Source organism: Oculina patagonica, chromosome 12 (assembly GCF_052425735.1).
Source record: "Oculina patagonica isolate OP01 chromosome 12, crgOcupat, whole genome shotgun sequence".
NCBI classification, from domain to species: domain Eukaryota; kingdom Metazoa; phylum Cnidaria; class Anthozoa; order Scleractinia; family Oculinidae; genus Oculina; species Oculina patagonica.
The window spans coordinates 6,171,298-6,190,083 of NC_135769.1; the positions used below are offsets into that span (position 1 = coordinate 6,171,298).

Here is an 18,786-nt window from a genome sequence, read left to right on the forward strand (position 1 = left end):
TCATAATATCATAAAAAGGGACCTTTTCCCACTTTCTCTGGGAGTAGGAAAAAAAAAATAAAAAACGACGACAGCTTTCTAGAATTGGTATTATTTCAGACTCAGTATGAGAACAATAATTGTCCAAGTGTATTTTTGAAAAGAGTAGCTTCTCTTTGTAAATGTATTAATATTTATCAGTAGGATGCCGTTAAATATTTGCATTTAGCTGGCTTGCCAATTTGGTGCAACTATAAATATTCAAATTATATCAACAGAGTCTGGCAGGTGATTTGACTTATTTTTGTACGAAGGTTGAAGGTGTAATGGCTGTTTTATTATCAACACGGGACGGGGGTGACGAGGGCTTAAGTCGAAAGATCTATAAACACATTATTATGGCCGGATATTGTATGTGGTCTTACATTACCCAAGGGGGGACGCTCTTAATTGCAAATTTACGAGCAGCTGCTTAGGAATAGCTGAAGATTGTTTTTTGTGGCAAACGATTTCTTAGCGTTTTGCAATGCTTTATGGTGATTTTTTTTTCGGTGGGAGGGGGGGGAGGGGGTTGGGGCATCAATTTTGAAAAATATATCATTGCGCATGCGTAATTAATGTCCGTGCCAAACCCTACGTCATCCTCGTACCCAGGATCTTCGTTAACCCCACGTTAAAATTTAACATCCCTAAAACTCGGAGGAAGTAAGGTAGAGCTCCGATATTTTTTTACAAATCATAGATACAAAGATAACATAGTATTCTTTAGAATCTGACGTATACAATTACCGTTTACACCAAAACAAGAAGCGCGGAGGTCAATACAAATTTATATTATACCTCACATATGTCTTAGGTCTGTCAGTAAAGCAAGGAGTTGACTTTGACTTGTTACGACATGGATCGTACGATCTATGGCTAAAAATAAAAGCTGAAAAATGTTTCTCGTCAAGACCAGTAAGGCAAATTATTCTTTCGGTCGTTTCTCCAGAAATGGCTTTAAAGCTTTCTTTCCGTTCTGTGCGTTAAATCATAATAGCCTCGCTAAAAAAGGTTCCACAAGTTTACAAAGACGTGTTTACCTTATTTTTATTTTTCCTCTGCTGTAATTTTTTTTGTTTTTATTTTGCTGCTCAAGATGAGATATCTAAGGTTTGACTGTTTCCTCGCGTTGTGAATTTTTGTGCGCAAAATAGAAAAGCAACTGCGATCATTCTCCTACTCACGGACTTAATCAAGAAAATTGACGTTAATTTTACCAGGCCAAAAAGGCAAAAAAAAATAAATCGATACTGTAATGATTCGATTTAGCGCCCTCCTTCCAATAAGCGCCCCCTTTCGAATAAGCGCCCCCCTTCGAATGTGTTTTTGTTAATAAGCGCCCCTATTCCAATTAGCGCCCCTATTCTAATAGAAGCCCCCATTCTTAGAAGTGCCCCTATTCTAATAAGCGCCCCTTATTGTGAATAACTGCCCCTATTCTGAAGTCATCAACGTCGAATAGATAAACGCATGAAGATTAAACGCACCGTACATGTATGTATATATGTCTGGATTTATCAAAACCAGGTCAAGGAAATTTTCACCGTTTTAAGTGCAAATCGCTGTAAACTCGTTTTTTTTTCTCACCAGAAACTATCTCCAAACTCGACGATATAAAAACTAAAGGGAATGTCAGTCTTTTTTTCTCTTCTCCTCTCTCTTCTCTACCTTTCGGCGCTGCCTTTCTTTTTTTCCCTTTCTTGTTGCGTTTTTAGCCAATTCGCACAGTAACGTACATGTTCTAGAATACTGACGTCACTTTTCTTTGACCCGGTTTTGATAAATTCAGACATATATTTGCTGCTAAAATGAACAATTCTTTTAAAAATGGCTGAACTTTCAACAATTTACTAATGTTACAGTTTCTGTCCTTGTTAGTTATTGCCAACGAGACAGCCGAGCCAAGAGGTGAGGCTGTCGAGGCGGCAGAATCATAGAGCCGTGTGTCGAGCCGTGTGCGTATGAGTGTATAGGCAGAGAAAATCTTAAGTTCTGCGTAAGGGACTTTTTGCCAACGAGACAGCCGAGCCAAGAGGCGAGGCTGTCGAGGCGGCAGAATCATAGAGCCGTGTGCGTATGAGTGTATAGGCAAAGAAAATCTTAAGTTCTGCGTAAGGGACTTTTTTTTACCATATTTGGGTGTAAGTAAACCCCATATTTGGGTTGTATTGTTCTTCCCAACTGGTTCCCAGTCTCTCACTCCTTGCTAGAGAGCAAATGACCAAAATGGCGTCCACGCGGCTCGCTGTTAAAATTTTCAATGTGGTCATTCATCCCTTTACCGATAAATACACCTTTAAGGAATTATAAATCGAAAGAGAACACCCTACAGAATATTAGACCGCCGAAAAAAATGAACATCAAGGTCTTCAAAGCGATGAAATAATCTTTCGACTTTGGAGTCCTTTGATTTACTGATCGAAGAGAGACATGAAAATCAAAAGCGGACTGTTGACTTCAAATAGAGTTTTCTTGACTTATGATAATGCTGAAGTCGGGTAAATGCTTCCTTTTAGTGTTGATTGTGTTTATAGTAATTGTTTGACCGATGATTTATTCCAAATCAAATACCGTTTATATTTTATTTGGCACGCATTTTCGCCCCGCGTAGGAATAACATCAATACAAAGCGACGCTCACTAAAATTACTGCATGTCATACACACAAGAAAGTCAAAAGTTTTTTGCTTCTAACGGCAAATGTAATGTTAACTTGAATAAAAATTTTGTCTCCAAATAATCTTGACCGTTCAAGTTTTGTTTTTTGTTCAAATTTTTCAAGTTTTGCGTAACTGAACATGACACTTTGCATGCGAGAATGAAATCTGACCCGTGCATTACTGGGTCTGATTACTGAAAATTATTTTTAAAAAAGCACCTTAGCAGTTTTGATTTTGGGATTTGATTTATAAGAAGTTCTTGAAATGAAACGGAAACATTTTAACCATCGCGTGTTGTATTTAACAAACAGTGATTAAACCTCATTTAATAGTTAATTATTGCCTACATTTTGTGACATTTTAACGTTGAAAAGAATTTAAAGATTTGTCAAGAGTTATCAATCTGTCAAACCCGTAGCCTGCGTAGCAGACATCTGTGTACGTTTTTTAATGTGTTTAAAAGAGTGCGCGATCGCGAGAATACGCGCGCTGGAAACTACGGCGCCTGCTACGCAGGCTATCAAGCCTGTGTCATTTATGAACACCAGAGAAATAGCACTTTTTTCGCATATTACCTAAAATACAATTTACCATATTTTGGTCATTTTAAATATAGTTATATCAAAAACCATTCAATATCTGTTCTTATGAACAAACATGAGTATTTCGCTCGTTGGCACTTACCGATAGGTACAACTAGTTTTTACCATATTTGGGTGTAAGTAAACCCCATATTTGGGTTGTATTGTTCTTCCCAACTGGTTCCCAATCTCTCACTCCTTGCTAGAGAGCAAATGACCAAAATGGCGTCCACGCGGCTCGCTGTTAAAATTTTCAATGTAGTCATTCATCCCTTTACCGATAAATACACCTTTAGGGAATTATAAGTTGAACGAGAATACCCTACAGAATAATCGACCGCCGAAAAAATGAACATCAAGGTCTTCAAAGCGATGAAATAATCTTTCGACTTTGGAGTACTTTGATTTACGATCGAAGAGAGACATGAAAGTCAACAGTCACGGACTGTTGACTTCAAATAGAGTTTTCTTGACTTAAGAGAATGCTGAAGTCGGGTAAATGCTTCCTTTTAGTGTTTATTGTGTTTATAGTTATTGTTTGACCGATGATTTATTCTAAATCAAATACCGTTTATATTTTATTTGGCACGCATTTTCGCTCCGCGTAGGAATACCCGGCATAACAAATCGAACGTTCGAAAATCGAACTCAATCGAACTCAATCGAACTCAATCCATGGATTGAGTTCGATTGAGTTCGGCAATCGAACGAAATCGAACATCGGACTTTCAGTGAGTTCGATTTCCGAACAAATCGAACTCAATCGAACCCAATCAATCAGATCGGGTTCGATTGAGTTCGGTAACCGAACTAATTCGAACACAATTAAATGGATTGCGTTCGATTGGCTCTGGGAAACCTACACATACAAAGCAATCATGTCGAAAGCAGGTTTTTCTTGCGCTTTTTTACAGTTTATTCAATAACAGCTAATAACAGAAACCCCTGCCCGCAGTTAAGAGAACAAAACAGAACAAAACAAAAATATCGTTATTCCAGCGTACGTATTCAAGAATTATTGCACCATTCCCTTTTTAAGCTAACTTACAATTGCAAATTGACAATTCCGAGTGTTACTTGCCACAGGGAAGAAACTAGTTCACGTTGAAGGTGACCTAATTGTCCGCGCTCGTTTGCAATTCGGAATGCACGGCCTTTCGCGCCGATTTTTTAAAATAGATCACGGAGGGTCGTGGGTTCAAATCCCATCTGGAACCTTTGAAGTTTACAACCCGCGTGCTAAACTCCGGGCTGAAGTAACTCAATCTTCTAAGATCTGGTTATAGATTTTCAATGCCGGTTTTACAAAAATCAAGAGTTCGAAAATCGAACGTTCGATTGAGTTCGATTGAATATTTTCCTTTTCGGTGAGTTTGATTTGGTTCGATTGCCGAACTCAATCGAACTCAATCCATGAATTGAGTTCGATTGGGTTCGATTGAGTTCGATTGAAATTTAGTTCGATTGGGTTCGATTTGCTATGCCGGGAGGAATAACATCAATTCAAAGCGACGCTCACTAAAATTACTGCATGTCATACACACAAGAAAGTCAAACGTTTTTTGCTTCTAACGGAAAATGTAATGTTAACTTGAATAAAAATTTTGTCTCCAAATAATCCTTGACCGTTTAAGTTTTGTTTTCTGTTCAAATTTTTCAAGTTTTGCGTAATTTCGTAATTGAACATGACACTTCCATGACACTGAACATGACACATGACCCGTGCATTACTGTCTCTGATTTAATACTTAAAATTATTTTTAAAAAAGCATCTTAGCCGTTTTGATTTTGGGATTTGATTTATAAGAAGTTCTTGAAATCTGTCAAATCCGTAGCTTGCGTAGCAGACATTTGTGTACGTTTTTTAGTGTGTTTAAAAGAGTGCGCGATCGCGAGAATACGCGCGCTAGAAACTACGGCGCATGCTACGCAGGCTATCAAGCCTGTGTCATTTATGAACACCAGTGAAATAACACTTTTTTCGCATATTACCTAAAATACAATTTACCATATCAGTGGTCATTTCAAATATAGTTCTATCAAAAACCATTCAATATCTGTTCTTATGAACAAACCGTTTCGCTCGTTGGCACTTACCGATAGGTACAACTAGTCTTAATATTTATTAAAGTTTTGTTTTGAACATTTGGTTGTTTCTCGAAAAATTAAATAAGCGCCCTGGCCCGAATAAGCACCCTGTCTCGAATAAGCGCCGTCCCTTGAGGTGCCAAAAGTAAATTAGCGCCCCGGGCACTAAATCGAATCATTACGGTAGCTCTATTTGGGTTTACAGAAGAGCTAAAAGCCACACCCTTCAGTGACACTCGAAAACCGCAGTAAATCAATCAATTCGTGCAGCGGACTTATCGTAGAACATTTTAGACGCCATGTAGGCCGAATGAATAACGCACTCGTACCCAGGCTCTCGCAAAAATCCAAGATGGCGGACGTAATGGGTGTGCAAGCATACGTTCCAAGAGACTTTTGAACGTTCAATATATGCTCGAGTCGGGTTGGTGTTTCTTTTTCTTTTCCTTGAGAATAGCTTGTGAAGTCGATAGAAGTCGCTCGATACAAAACTACTGAAGCAAAATATTGTTGCCCGAGGCTAAACGCAGGGGGCATCGCACCTGGCCAAGCGGGGAGGCCGTGACGAAGTGTCACATGATTATCAGGATTTTATATTAGCAGCCTGATGATCATGCAGATTTGGCGAGCTAAAGATCACTGCTAGATCATCTAGACACGGTTAGAGCGGAACGTCTATTTCTAGTTGTCTTGTTTATTGACGTTTCATGCCCACGTTTCGTTGCTTTTTTTGAAAGCTCGGCGATATATTGTACACTGTATTGTACGAAAGTTAAAAACTTAACTCGAAGCTTATTCGCCATGCTTGTTTCGTTTTGTTCCAGACAGGACTCAGGACTGCAGAACATTGGTTTGCTTTGCGGGCAAAATCTATAAACTACCGCGATGCTTGTGCCTCTGTTAGCGGTTTTGTCATCTTTGCAATTTATTTCTGTGGTTCAAAGCAAGAATACTAGCCAGCCTAATATCATATTTATCCTTGCTGATGATTTGGTAAGCATTCCACTCACGTTGTGATTGAAAGATAAACAGTTTACTTACACTTCGGTTTTAGTTAATTATTAACTAAAATTTAATAGATTTTTGGGATCAAATGAGGACGGGAGTCCATAAGAGAGGGATCAACTTCGTCCTTTAATGTGTTCTTGGTGTTGTTTTCCAAGATGATAGCTGGTGTAGAGACTAGCCTGCGAAAACAGACGTATTTCTTTTCGTCGCTTCAAGTGATGACTGAAGCGACGATTGGAAATATGTCTGTGTTCACAGGCTAGTGTAGAGACAAGCTGTCATTTTGAAAGGCACTGTTGATTAGAGTTTTAATGCTGGCCGAGTTATCAATGTATACCTGTCAACTTCAAATGCATGAGATTGCCATCTTCACTGCCCAGATTTACGGAGGTGTTCCAACTACCGGTATTTCTGAACATCCAACCATAGATTTCTATACCATGCTCAAAACAGGAATAAAAAGTTGTTCAAGATTCCCCAAGATAATTATTCTGATGACTTCCAAGCTGTTGTAGCTTCTTTCAAATGTTGTGAAGTGTGTAAAATTGATGCAAACATGAGTACCAAGGCTCATTTACTGGACTATTTTTCACCAAAATTGAATTAAAATTACATTTAACTAATTTGACGTAAAATGCACTGTATATGAAAGAATTCATAGTTGAACTGCAGATGGATGAAAAGTAAAGAAATGGTCCTCACAGTAAAATTGCATTTAAAAAAATCTGCAAAGAAAGAAGCCTGAAAACAACAACAACAACAACAACAGGACTTTAATGGGATTTAAACCACTGCAAAATGGGTTTTCTGAGCAAGAAATCTGAATTTGTTAGTCAGTTGTGAGATTAAGGCCTGTACATGTGAGATCAACATTCTGGATCCCTGGGTCTAGATGGCTGAAATAGGCCAATTAAGTTCTGTTTTGTATGTAACCTGCTGTTTCCTTTATTTTTCATGATTATTAGGGCTTTGATGATGTGAGTTTTCATGGCTCAGATCAAATTCCTACTCCCGTTATTGACATACTGGCGGAAAGTGGTGTCATCCTAAACAACTACTATGTATCACCAATTTGTACACCAAGTCGTAGTGCTATCATGACTGGAAAATATCCAATACATACAGGTACATAAAAGTTAATTGAAATAAGTTGTTATTAAAAACAAATGTCGTTATAAATAGGGATTTTTACTTGATTGTGAAAAGTAATTCACGTTTGCTTTGGTTTTCCATTACTACGCTTAGTGATTTGTTTATTGCGGTTTCAGTGAAATGCAAACTCTGAAATTCAATCCTCGACCAACGGTTTATGCTTTTTGCTGCCATCAATCATCTGAGCAGACCTCCCCGGAAACAGAAGTTCACTTCAACCGGGTCAAAAGGTCACGTCTGTCAGTTGTGATTGGTAGATTTTGATCCATTTTGTTTGTTTCTTTTTGACATGGTTCGTTAGCAGTCCCCATAATGATGATTGACGGCAGCAAAAAATACAATCGTTACAAATGTAGTTGGATTTTGAATTTCAGAGTTCGCATTTCACTGAAAACCGCAATAAAGACTTGTCCCACTTTCTCAAACAACCAGAAATAAAACCAAATCAATGGTGATTTACTCACATGTGTATTCTCACAATCCCTGCCATCTACATGCACTGTTTTTGCTTTGAGTTTTGATTGGTTCACTGGATTATCTGTGTCCTTTGTGATTGGCCAGAGTTTTGGTTTAACAAGACTCAATCCATATCACTCCATCATCATCATCATCATCATCATCATCATCATGGTTGTCATCCTCATCGTCAGCATCATCATCATTGTTGTCGTCATCATCATCATCATCATCAATTATCTTGTATCATGCAATGTAGGTCTGCAATGCATGCAGAGATTTACATGTAGATAACCAACAATGCAGCTACCTTATTGTTACTTATTTTCGCGGGTACTTAATTTCGTGAAAATTTAACAGGAATATTTCGCGAGACTTTATTTTCGCGATTTGGCCAAAAATACGTAATTAGCATAAAAAATACAATAGAAATCGTTTAGAATTAATTTTTGCGGGTCTTTAATTTTGCCATTTTTTGAAAATCGCGAAAATCGCGAAAATTAAGTCCCGCGAAAATAAGTAACAATAAGGTATATAATTATAAGCTCTCTGATACTTCGTAGACAGTTTATTAAGTTTCAAGTACCGGTAGTTTCATTTCAGGAATGTTGGTTGTCCTGTCTTCTGCTGGTGCATTTTTAACCTCAAGTCCAGGTAACTGAGGTTTGATTGTAACTTTTACATGAAACATTTCACTGAGTTTTATTCTACAATGTCCATTTAAGGGATGCAACATGGAGTGATCATGGCTGGACAGCCTTTTGGTTTAGGTCTGGAAGAGAAGCTGCTACCAGAGTATCTCAAGGAACTGGGTTATGCCACACATGCTGTTGGAAAGGTATGGCTTAAATTATAGCACAATGTGTACTCCTGGGCTTTTATTTTTTGTTTTTGGCCATGTTAGCTACCTTTTTCTTACTTATTTTCGTGAGAACTAATTTTCGCGATTTTCGCGATTTCAAAATAATCGCGAAATATATGTATGTTGCCCAAAATTTATAGACGCGAAAATTACCGGTAATACCAATCAAAGATCTCTTCGAGATATCGACTTTTTTGCATGAAGTTAGTATGAGTAGAAGGTTTATCCTGGGCATTGTTGTTCGAACATATCATGGAAGAATTCAAACGTCTTTCAGTTCAAGCATTTTTTATATTTTCGCAGAGGAAATGCTGTATTTTTCAGTCGCGACGGCTGGGCGCTTTGCGACTCATATACTTTGGCTTGGTTAAAAAATGGTAAACTTTGACGCTTGCCTTTAATCGAAATAGTTGTTTCCTTTCGAGTTAGAAAGATTTCTACTCGGCTTAATGCAGGGTTCCCGATAAAGGTTACGCACGACAGAGTTACCTTTTGTCTCGTCACGCAATCTTAACCCCACATTGAGAAGTAAATTTTCATTTGGATATTACCAAAAGCCGATTCTCCTCTCGTTATTCTTTACCTTACTGCTACACATGCCATTTCTAACGACTACATTTCCAGTAAAACAGTTGCTGTTTTTTTTTCTAGTGGCGATGCATTAACTTCTGAACAGAAGCAAAAACTTTAATGTTTATTGCTTCCAACAGAAGTAATTTCACAACAGGCTCCAAAAACACTTGTAAATATCACTTCACACCTGCATTGAATTTCTCAATTGTGCAACTCAGCAGAAATAATCAATTGTCACGAAATGAGTTCCCTTTGGTTAACTATTAGCAACGTTTTAGTACAAGTCTTTTAGCGCCTAAAGACTTGTACCAGTACAAATTGCGTTCTTAATCGTTTTAAACTTTGCTGCCTTCGAGCGTTGAACCCCTCACATTCTTAATTGGTGATGTCACGTAAGATGTGGGCTACCGTATTTACTCGAATAAGCGCCGCCCCCGAATAAGCGCCGCCCTCGAATAAGCGCCGCATTCGGGACAAAAAAGTTAATAAGCGCCGCCCCCGAATAAGCGCCGCAGTGCCGATGCGGCGCTTACTCGAGGAATTCCTTATAACGAAAAATAGCACTACAAACAAACTCTAAAACAGCTTTGGAAATTCCTTATCATCAAAAGCGTTGTTTTGCAGCTCAAAGTTATTATGTTTTACCGCTCGCCTATTATTATTTTCTATCCAAAATTCTATCAATGCGCAGTTCTGTTAACGTTGTGAAGGCCGTGAGCTTTGTCGGGACAGCAAGTGCAACTACTCTCTTCCGTAAGAGACGGATCCTGGCAATCAAAAGAACCTTCTTTTAGTTACTGTAGAAGTTTCGTTTCGATTAGATTCTTTGCGACGTCCAAATTTTAAATAAGCGCCGCCCTCAAATAAACGCCGCCCTCGAATAAGCGCCGCACTAGTGGCGCGAAAAATTAAATAAGCGCCGCGGCGCTTATTCGAGTAAATACGGTACTCACGTTTTTAATTGTTATATACCGTATTTACCCGTGTATAAGTCGACCTTTTTTCACCTAAAAATCGGTCCAAAAAATCGCCCTCGACTTATACACGGGTCAAAATTCTCGACCCAAGCACCAGTTAAATAAATTCTGCACAATTAGCATAACAATTGTTTTATATGTCAACAAACATCAAATAAACAACAGTACAGGTTACGATTTCCTTTCACTTTGCTATCATTGTCGTTAAATTGGCAGTTCAAGTCGAAATTCATTACGATTTATCCGCTTAATATAAACCTGACCTGAATGTTGTAGAGACGCACTGGCACAAGGTTTGAATAAAGAGCTGACATTTTCCACTAATAAAGCTGGTAAATCCACTCGAGAAAACATCTTCTTGCATGATCTTTCTCGCTTCGAACTTCGCTACTTAGTAACCTGGCATGATGCAAGCACGTGTAGTTATCAGTTACCAGTACCTCACCGAGGTAGCTTGGTTACCAAGTTCCCCAAGCAAGCTTGACTTGTTTATCGAGTGGGTTTCAAAGTTTTCTGATGTTCCTTGGTGTTTTGCTTGTCTTCTAAAGCCGCTACTATCTCTCCACAATTAGAAAGGTTCGTTTGTATTAAGTGTGTTTGATTTTAAAAGCCTGTTTCAAAAATTGAGGACAAAATGCCTGCATAAATACGTGTTGATAAAACGCTCGAGTAAGTACGATAATAAACATCACATTGAAACTTGCTGTGATTTTTTCGTTAAGTATCTCTACCTGAAACGAAAATCTAAGAAACACAAGGTAAACTTTAAAGACAATTTAGCCCAGAAATTAAAAAACTTAGTTTCTGGCCTCAAAAATAGGGGGTCGACTTATACACGGGGTCGACTAATACACGGGTAAATACGGTAACGTTTGTAAATATGACAAGTCACGTTTTTTCTACAATCTGAACAGAAGTGCTGAAGCACAACTATAGAGTGACACTTTACAAGTCACACGCTTTGATCACCCACAGCGGAAAGTATTCCCTTGAGAAATTAAAACAGTCCCTTGAGAGTTAACAAGAATGTGGTTCCAGTTTTTACCCCACTTAACCGCTATTCTCCTCCTTTTGCTTGTAAACAAGCAAAAAAGTCGAAAAAACGAAACAAAATGTCAAAATTTTGGAACTGCATCTACATGTATCTTATAACCCATGAAAATAACTTTCCGTCTTACTTTTCGACCAGTACCTTTCTTAGCCTCTGATTACTATTTTCTTCAGCTTGTCAATTGGCCAAAACCTCCTTGGCACAGTCACCAAAGTTTCCGTTTGCAGGCTTCTTGTACATGTAGTTACATTCAACCAGGTCCTTTGTATGTTTGCAATAGCTCGGTAGTCTTTGACGCCTGATCCATGCATAAAACACTGACAAAATTGCGAAATTAAATTCATGTTTGCTCTAAATTCTCTTGTAATCGTGTAAAAATAGTACTCGCGAAATTAAGTACGCTCGAAAATTAGTAAAAATAAGGTACGTGTCATATTGTGCCTGGCAAACTTCTTTGAGATTTATGATAACATAGCCAACATCTGCATGTACAGTACAAAGTATGCATTCTATGTTTGAGATTTCTTTTACTCTCTTTAGCCCGCTTGAGTAAATTTTACATGCATCCTCTCCTGCATATGGGTCAGATGCTTCAATCACTCAGAGCTATTGAGAACTCCTTGTTTTAATTTTAAGCATGTCTTCTGATTTCCTTGCATTGTGTTGCAGTGGCATCTTGGATTCTTCAAATACGACTACACACCAACCAGACGTGGATTTGATTCACACTTTGGTTATTGGCTGGGGGCTGGGGACTACTGGGATCACTCAGAGAGTGAACCTGATGGATGGGGACTGGACCTGAGAAATAACACAGAGGTACATGTGCAGTCACTGAAAACAATTCATATTGCAAAAGTTTTGTCACTCTGGATGTTTGACCCTTTTAAACGGTTGCATAATGGTTAGTGCTCTGGACTCAGGATCGAGGGGTCCGGGTTCAAGCCTTGGCCAGCGTCAGTGTACATACATACAACTCCCTCTATAATGGACGGGACCACCATTTGGTGTCCGTAATACAGAAAGTCCGTAGTGACGAAAGGTATTTTCAGTAATTCTTATTTGCCCGGACTTCAACTCCTGTCCGTAATAACGGATTGTCTGTAATAGCGAGGTGTCCGCAAGGCGAGGGTTGTCTGTACCACATTCTTAGGAAAGAAACGAAACTCTCATAGTGCGTCTCTGTACCCAAGAGTATACATACTAGTTATGCAACGCTTTCGAGTGGTATACTATGGAATATCCCACGAGTCACTTTTATTTTATCGGTATACACACGAGCCTTAAGGCGAGCGTGTATACGAAGAAAATACAAGTGACAAGTGGGATATTCCATAGTATACCACGAGAAAGTGTTGTGTAACTATTTTATACCATGCCATAGAAAATACGCTTACTAAATTTCGTCGAGAATAAGATCGCAGTGCATGATGGGAAGGTTGAGTTGAATACCGTCGAACTTGAATTCTGATTGGCTGTATTTTCTGTGGCATGGTATAAATACTTGGATATGGGTACCAGTATAATACATGATTTTTCTTTTTCTTTTTTAATAAACTATTCTCTCCCTTTACTCCACAGCCTGTTCACAATCAGTGGGGAAACTATCGCACACACCTTTTCACAGATCAAGCAGTGAATGTGATAAATACACACAATACCTCCAAACCACTGTTCCTTTATCTGGCCCATGAAGCAGTACACAGTGCACTGGCACACCAACCATTACAAGCTCCCGGCGATCTGGTCAACAAGTTTAAAGATAGCATCCAAGATGAGAACCGTAGAATCTTTGCTGCTATGGCTACTGCACTGGATCAGTCCATTGGAAAGGTATTAATTTTATTTAAGAATATTGTGCTTATTGAAGAGACGGAGATGTCGTAGGCTACCGTAGTGGTTAGCATGCTAGACTCTGGATAGAGCGGTTCAAGTGCAATGACCCCCCTTTCCCGGCCTGGGAGGAAGTAGCAATACTCCAAGTTGCTTTATACTACAAAACCAGAGTTATGCTGGTTTTGAGCCGAATGCACACAAAGCCTGGTTTTCACTGGCAACACAAGCACAGAAACAGGCATAACAGCTCTTATTATTCAACAGATGGGCGCACTGCCCATATATGGTCAAAATGTGAACAATATCTGTCATCCGTACATAACGGATATCCTGCGATATACAATGTACGTAGGTTGCGAAGATTCGTTTGAAAACTTGTAAAGCGCTGCATAATTACAGATTTTCTTTCTGCAAATTGTGTTTCGTTGACAATTTGTTGAATAATAAAACAATTATCCTGCTCAATCTTGCGGAATATCGTCTGATTTTAGCCAACTCGGCCTACGGCCTTGTCGGCTAAGTATCAGGCGATATTCTGCGCGATTTCGCAGGATAATTGTTAATTATTTCACTGTCAAAACACGCAAGCACAGGCACAAGGATCAAAATTTTTCCTTTTCTTGTGCTTGTGCTTGTGCATACATTTGCTTTATGCTGTGTGCAAAGCGAAACACTGCATAAACACAAAGGAAATTTACGACCTCTGACCATGCCCATTCAATTAAAGCACTTTTTCCAGATTTCCCTGCCTCTGAGCTTTTGAGCCTTGTAACTAGTAAACATAAAGTTCTTATGCTTGTGTTTATGCTAATGCTAACATTCGTTTTCACTTGGCACAAACTAATATGTTTGTGCTTGCATTCTTGTGAAAACCATGCTTAACACTCTAATGATCCTTTAAACTTAATCCTCATTACTTTTTTTTGTGATTGTTACTGTGAACCGCTCTGTCTGCATGTTCTATGTTCTTCTCATTCCTGTGTGCATCTTGTGTTAGGTATTGGATGCTCTTATAGAACGAGGAATGTATGAAAATTCCATCATAGTGTTCAGCACTGACAATGGTGGCCCTGCAGATGGCGTTAATCGGAACACAGCTTGTAATTATCCACTGAGGGGAACCAAGTATACTTTGTGGGAAGGTGAGTAACTGGCTTTTTTACCATATTGGGTGAAAAATACGGATGGAATAAACCATTATTCACTTGAATAATGGTTCCTGTTTTTACAAAATCAACAAACCGACCAAGAGAGATAACACTCACTGGCTTAGCATTTATAAGTCGATTTCCAGTCATTGTTTTTCTTGATGGGAGACTGAAAACTAAACTAAAATAATTAAAAGTAATTCAATTCAATTCATTAGAACAGAAGTTTCTGACAGTTGGTATTTCTCCTATTTTGTCGTGGTAAGGGTTGATAGTCAAGGAAGAATGGGTCAACTTGGGACATGGAGGTGATGATGGGAAGCAAGAAATGTCTCCCTTCTTTCCTACTTTTCTCCTTTCCCTTATCCTTCTCACTTGCACTTACACTTCCCTCAATCATACCCAATAATACTCTGAGATCCATCCCGAGTCTAGTCAGGAATGAACAGGTTACACAACCCATACAGTAGTCCGCTTTCAGTGCTACGTGCATAGTGGGTTTCTGTCGACATCCACCTTTTGACGTGCTTATCAAACAATACGGATCGAAATCAGCCAATCACAGCTAATGAGCAAGACGATGTTGAAAGATGATGTCAAAAGATGGATGTAGAAAGATAGCAGTATGCACGTTACTCTGAAAGCAGGTGTAATATTTCATTTCTTTCCAAATGAAATTTCCAAGATTTTTGGTTAAAATATAATTATCGGTTAATCTTGCTAATAAATTGAAAACAACTTTTGATATCAGGTGGCCGCTAAGCAGATTACAACTACAATATTCAATGCTTCAGTTTTTTAATAAATAAAGATACATGACTCCCCCAACCACTCCACTTCACCCACCCTCTCTCGTCGGTCTTAAAAGCTAACATCTATCTGTACTTAGGATCAAGACAAGTGGGTTACATTGCTGGTAATGTTAGAAAACGCAAGTGAATCACTATTCAAACTTCGTACTACCTTTCACTCTGACAGGTGGTGTGCGAGGAACATCTTTTATCCACAGTCCCCTCTTGGCATCAAAAGGCCGCGTGAGCATGGACCTGATGCACTTGTCAGACTGGCTCCCAACGCTGTACGGGCTCGCAGGAGGGGACGTTAGGAACCTTCCTGGCATAGACGGGTACGATATGTGGCCCACTCTCTCAGAGGAGCAAGCGTCTCCAAGGCTGGAACTGGTGCATAACATTGACCCTGTTACATGGTCAGCGGCTTTGCGCTATAGACAGTGGAAACTTGTGGTGAATGAAAGTAAGAACGTTTTCTTTTGCTTGTGTATACCCTATTCTTACTAATTTTCGCGCGTACTAATTTTCGCGATTGCAAGAAAAATTAGAACAAAAGCTAATTATTTTCAAAAGAATTGGTAATCAACAAATTGGTTATCAACAAAACTAATATTTTAACTTAAGTTAAATTAAAATTTTAGTTTTGTTGATTACCATATCGGACTTAACGGCGACATTCTTGTGAATTTGGAAGGTCGATTTCGTTCCAAAAAGCACATAATGTGTTACTGAGGTACATTATCTCCTTTTTTGTGCGTTCACTGGACCTTAAACCAACGCCACTTGCACTTATTTATTTTTTATTGTTAATTAAAGGAGAAGTTCACTCCAGAATGGCCATTTATTTTCTTTACGCTAATAAAACGTTTACACAAAGCTCTTCGACGTCACGCATACATTTCCAGCTCCAAGATGGCGGCGTTCAGTTGTCGAGTTTTGGGAAAGATTTCGTAGGGTTATAGCGCACGTTGGAGGCTGAAATTTTGGTGAATAACATATCTTTGTATAAACTTTTTATTGGTGTAAAGAAAATAAATGGCCATTCTGGAGTGAACTTGTCCTTTACGTGAATTATTTTACCATTCGATATCTAGGCTATGGTCGCGATGGATGGTACCCACCTCCAGGCATCGATACAAAAACACAGCAGCCCCGCAATGTCTCCCACCCCACCCTGAAAAGTGCCGTTGTGACGTGCGGACCTCCCCCGGCCAAGCCAGCAAAGTGCGGCCACAAGGACGGACCATGCCTCTTCAATATCGAAGACGATCCCTGCGAATACACCAACTTAGCCGGGGAAGAAGAGGACGTCCTCAACTACATCCTGCAATTGTTGGAGAAATACAAGGCGTCTATGGTACCAATACGAAATAAACCGTACGACCCAAATGCAAACCCCCACATTAATGACGGTCTATGGACGGCTTGGTGTGACGAAAAACCGAATGAGAACTGTGGGGAGTAGGGTGTGGAGTCTGAACTAAGTTGGACGCGTACCTCGTTCCCAGGTTTCTCTCTCTTTAGTACCTGGTAACGAGTTTTCGATATTTCATGAACTTCCTCGCAGGAAATTTAATAGTTAACGATGAATTTAACCAAATTGGACACACTAACCAGAATCAGGGTACAGAGTGTGTTAATAATAATGGCTTTTTTATGTTCAATACCGTACTCCAGTTAGCCTGAGAATTGCACTTATTGTTAGAGTAACACTATATATTTATGATAGAATAAATGAAATATTTTGCACGGCGGACAAAAGCAAGCAAAATGACACGATCTTCACCTTGAGCCCACCAACTTAAGCAATTGGCAAAAAGAAGTCTAAAAAAACAGGGCTTTAGCGGGAAAAAAGTTGAGGGCTTCTGGTCAGTAAAGCCTTGAATTTTTTCATCCTTCTTTTCACCAATTGCTTGAATTGATATGTCACGGTGAAGATCTTGTCACTGCTTACTATACATTTACATTTGCACTTTTTTAAATTTTTATTAAAAAAGGTCGAAGGTAGGAGGTGGCGAGAAAACCTTCTAGGGTTCTCTTAAAAGAGAAACCACAAGGCGTTGCGGTTATTTTGATAACATTGCTAGAAAATTATTTAAATCTTCAATAGTATGGCTAAAGACAGACGTCTAGAGATAGGAAAGATGAACGTTTATTCTTTTGTCTCACGATGGAAAGCGGACCTATGAGGGAACAACATCTAATTGTCAGAATAATAATGAGGATCGAAATGCACCTTATTGCAGCGAACTAACGTGCATAAATAGCGATGCGTAAACAATCGACCTCATCGCTTGATGAAGACTAGCAGTATTGCAGTCGAAACGTCGCGATCAACATAACAAAGCGATTTCATCGTGAGACAAACGAATTAACATTCATCTTTCCTATCTGACACCACGATGAACAATAAACACATCTTAAATGACGTCTAGAGATCCTTTTTTCGATGTTTGAAAATGTGACAAAACACTGTCTTTCGTATTTGACATATAGAACGAAGGGAACAATCTGGTTCGTGTCTCTTGACTTAGGTTTTGGTAAACAGACTTTTTTGCTTTCTGCTTTGAAAAATATCTTATTGCGCCTGCGTCAGTCCCAAACATTTTAACCCCACGTTAAAATTTAAAATCGCTAAAACCCGACCGGAGGAAATAAGGAAGAGCTCCGATATATTTTTTTTACGAATTAGATATAACATAGTGAAGAAATTATTTTACATGACACGAGCGTGGGACAAAGAAAAAAATCTGAGTCCCCGACGGGAATCGAACCCATGGCCTCCCAGAATACCGGTTGGGCGCTCTAACCCAAGGGAGGGAGGCCATGGGTTCGATTCCCGTCGGGGACCCAGATTTTTTCTTTGTCCCACGCTCGTGTCATGTAGAATAATTTCTTCACTATTTATTACCGAGCTTAAAATCTACCATCTTTATTATTTACTAGATATAACATAGCATTCTTTTTAATTTGACGTATACAATTAGCGTTTACATGAAAACAAGAAGCGCAGAGGTCAATTCAAAACCCTTATACCTACATTTGTGTCAGGTCTGTCAGTAAAGCAAGGAGTTAACTTGGACTTGTTACGTCATGTATCGTACGATCTATGACTAAGGGTGGATTTCCACTGACGTGTAATTTTTTACGTGCGTGAAAAAATTTAGAGGCAATGTATGAACGACCTGTGTAAACGTGTAGGTATGTCGTTCATTCATTGTCTCTAACTTTTTTCACGCATGTAAACGCACGTAAAAAGTTACGCGTCAGTGGAAATCCACCTTAAAAGCTGCAAAATGTTTCTCTTCAAGACCGTGAGGCAAATTGTTCTTTCGGTCTTATGGTTTTTAAAGATTTTTATTTTTCACGCTGCTTAAAAGTTTTTTTAATTTTTTTTAAAGTGACACATGATTTGTTGACGAATTGGTAAGCTGTGAGGTTTCTTGGCGATGCTTTTTACTTCTGCCGTTCAAGACTGAGATTCTTTACGTGTTTAATTCATCCTCCATCCCTCCCCCTGCTCGTGAAATATCTGCGGTTTGGCTCTTTTCTCGCTTGTGAATTTTTGTGCGCAAAATAAGAG

General features: G+C 39.0%; 1 protein-coding gene across 2 annotated transcripts; it reads left to right on the top strand.

Moving 5' to 3' along the window:
• The first annotated feature begins 5,756 nt into the window (after positions 1–5,756).
• On the top strand, positions 5,757–18,283 carry LOC144631778 (arylsulfatase J-like). Of its 2 annotated transcripts, none has more exons than XM_078490335.1 (9): positions 5,757–5,773; positions 6,174–6,342; positions 7,323–7,482; positions 8,691–8,803; positions 12,098–12,247; positions 13,010–13,261; positions 14,262–14,406; positions 15,391–15,666; positions 16,298–18,283. In XM_078490335.1, the coding sequence occupies exons 2-9, from the start codon at positions 6,235–6,237 to the stop codon at positions 16,666–16,668; spliced, it is 1,575 nt and encodes a 524-aa protein (XP_078346461.1). In that variant the 5' UTR covers positions 5,757–5,773; positions 6,174–6,234; the 3' UTR covers positions 16,669–18,283. The 2 variants fall into 2 exon arrangements, with proteins under 2 accessions (XP_078346461.1, XP_078346460.1); XM_078490334.1 differs by lacking the exon at positions 5,757–5,773 and adding an exon at positions 5,916–6,009 and having other exon boundaries at positions 6,178–6,342.
• The last annotated feature ends 503 nt before the right edge of the window (positions 18,284–18,786 follow it).

What these genes read in the sequence shown, in the direction of transcription:
- LOC144631778 (XM_078490335.1), top strand. Translation starts at nt 6,235, where the DNA reads ATGCTTGTGCCTCTGTTAGCGGTTTTGTCATCTTTGCAATTTATTTCT. An exon ending in CCACACATGCTGTTGGAAAG is followed by an intron (nt 8,804 to 12,097) that starts GTATGGCTTAAA and finishes ATTGTGTTGCAG; the next exon opens with TGGCATCTTGGATTCTTCAA. An exon ending in TGGATCAGTCCATTGGAAAG is followed by an intron (nt 13,262 to 14,261) that starts GTATTAATTTTA and finishes ATCTTGTGTTAG; the next exon opens with GTATTGGATGCTCTTATAGA.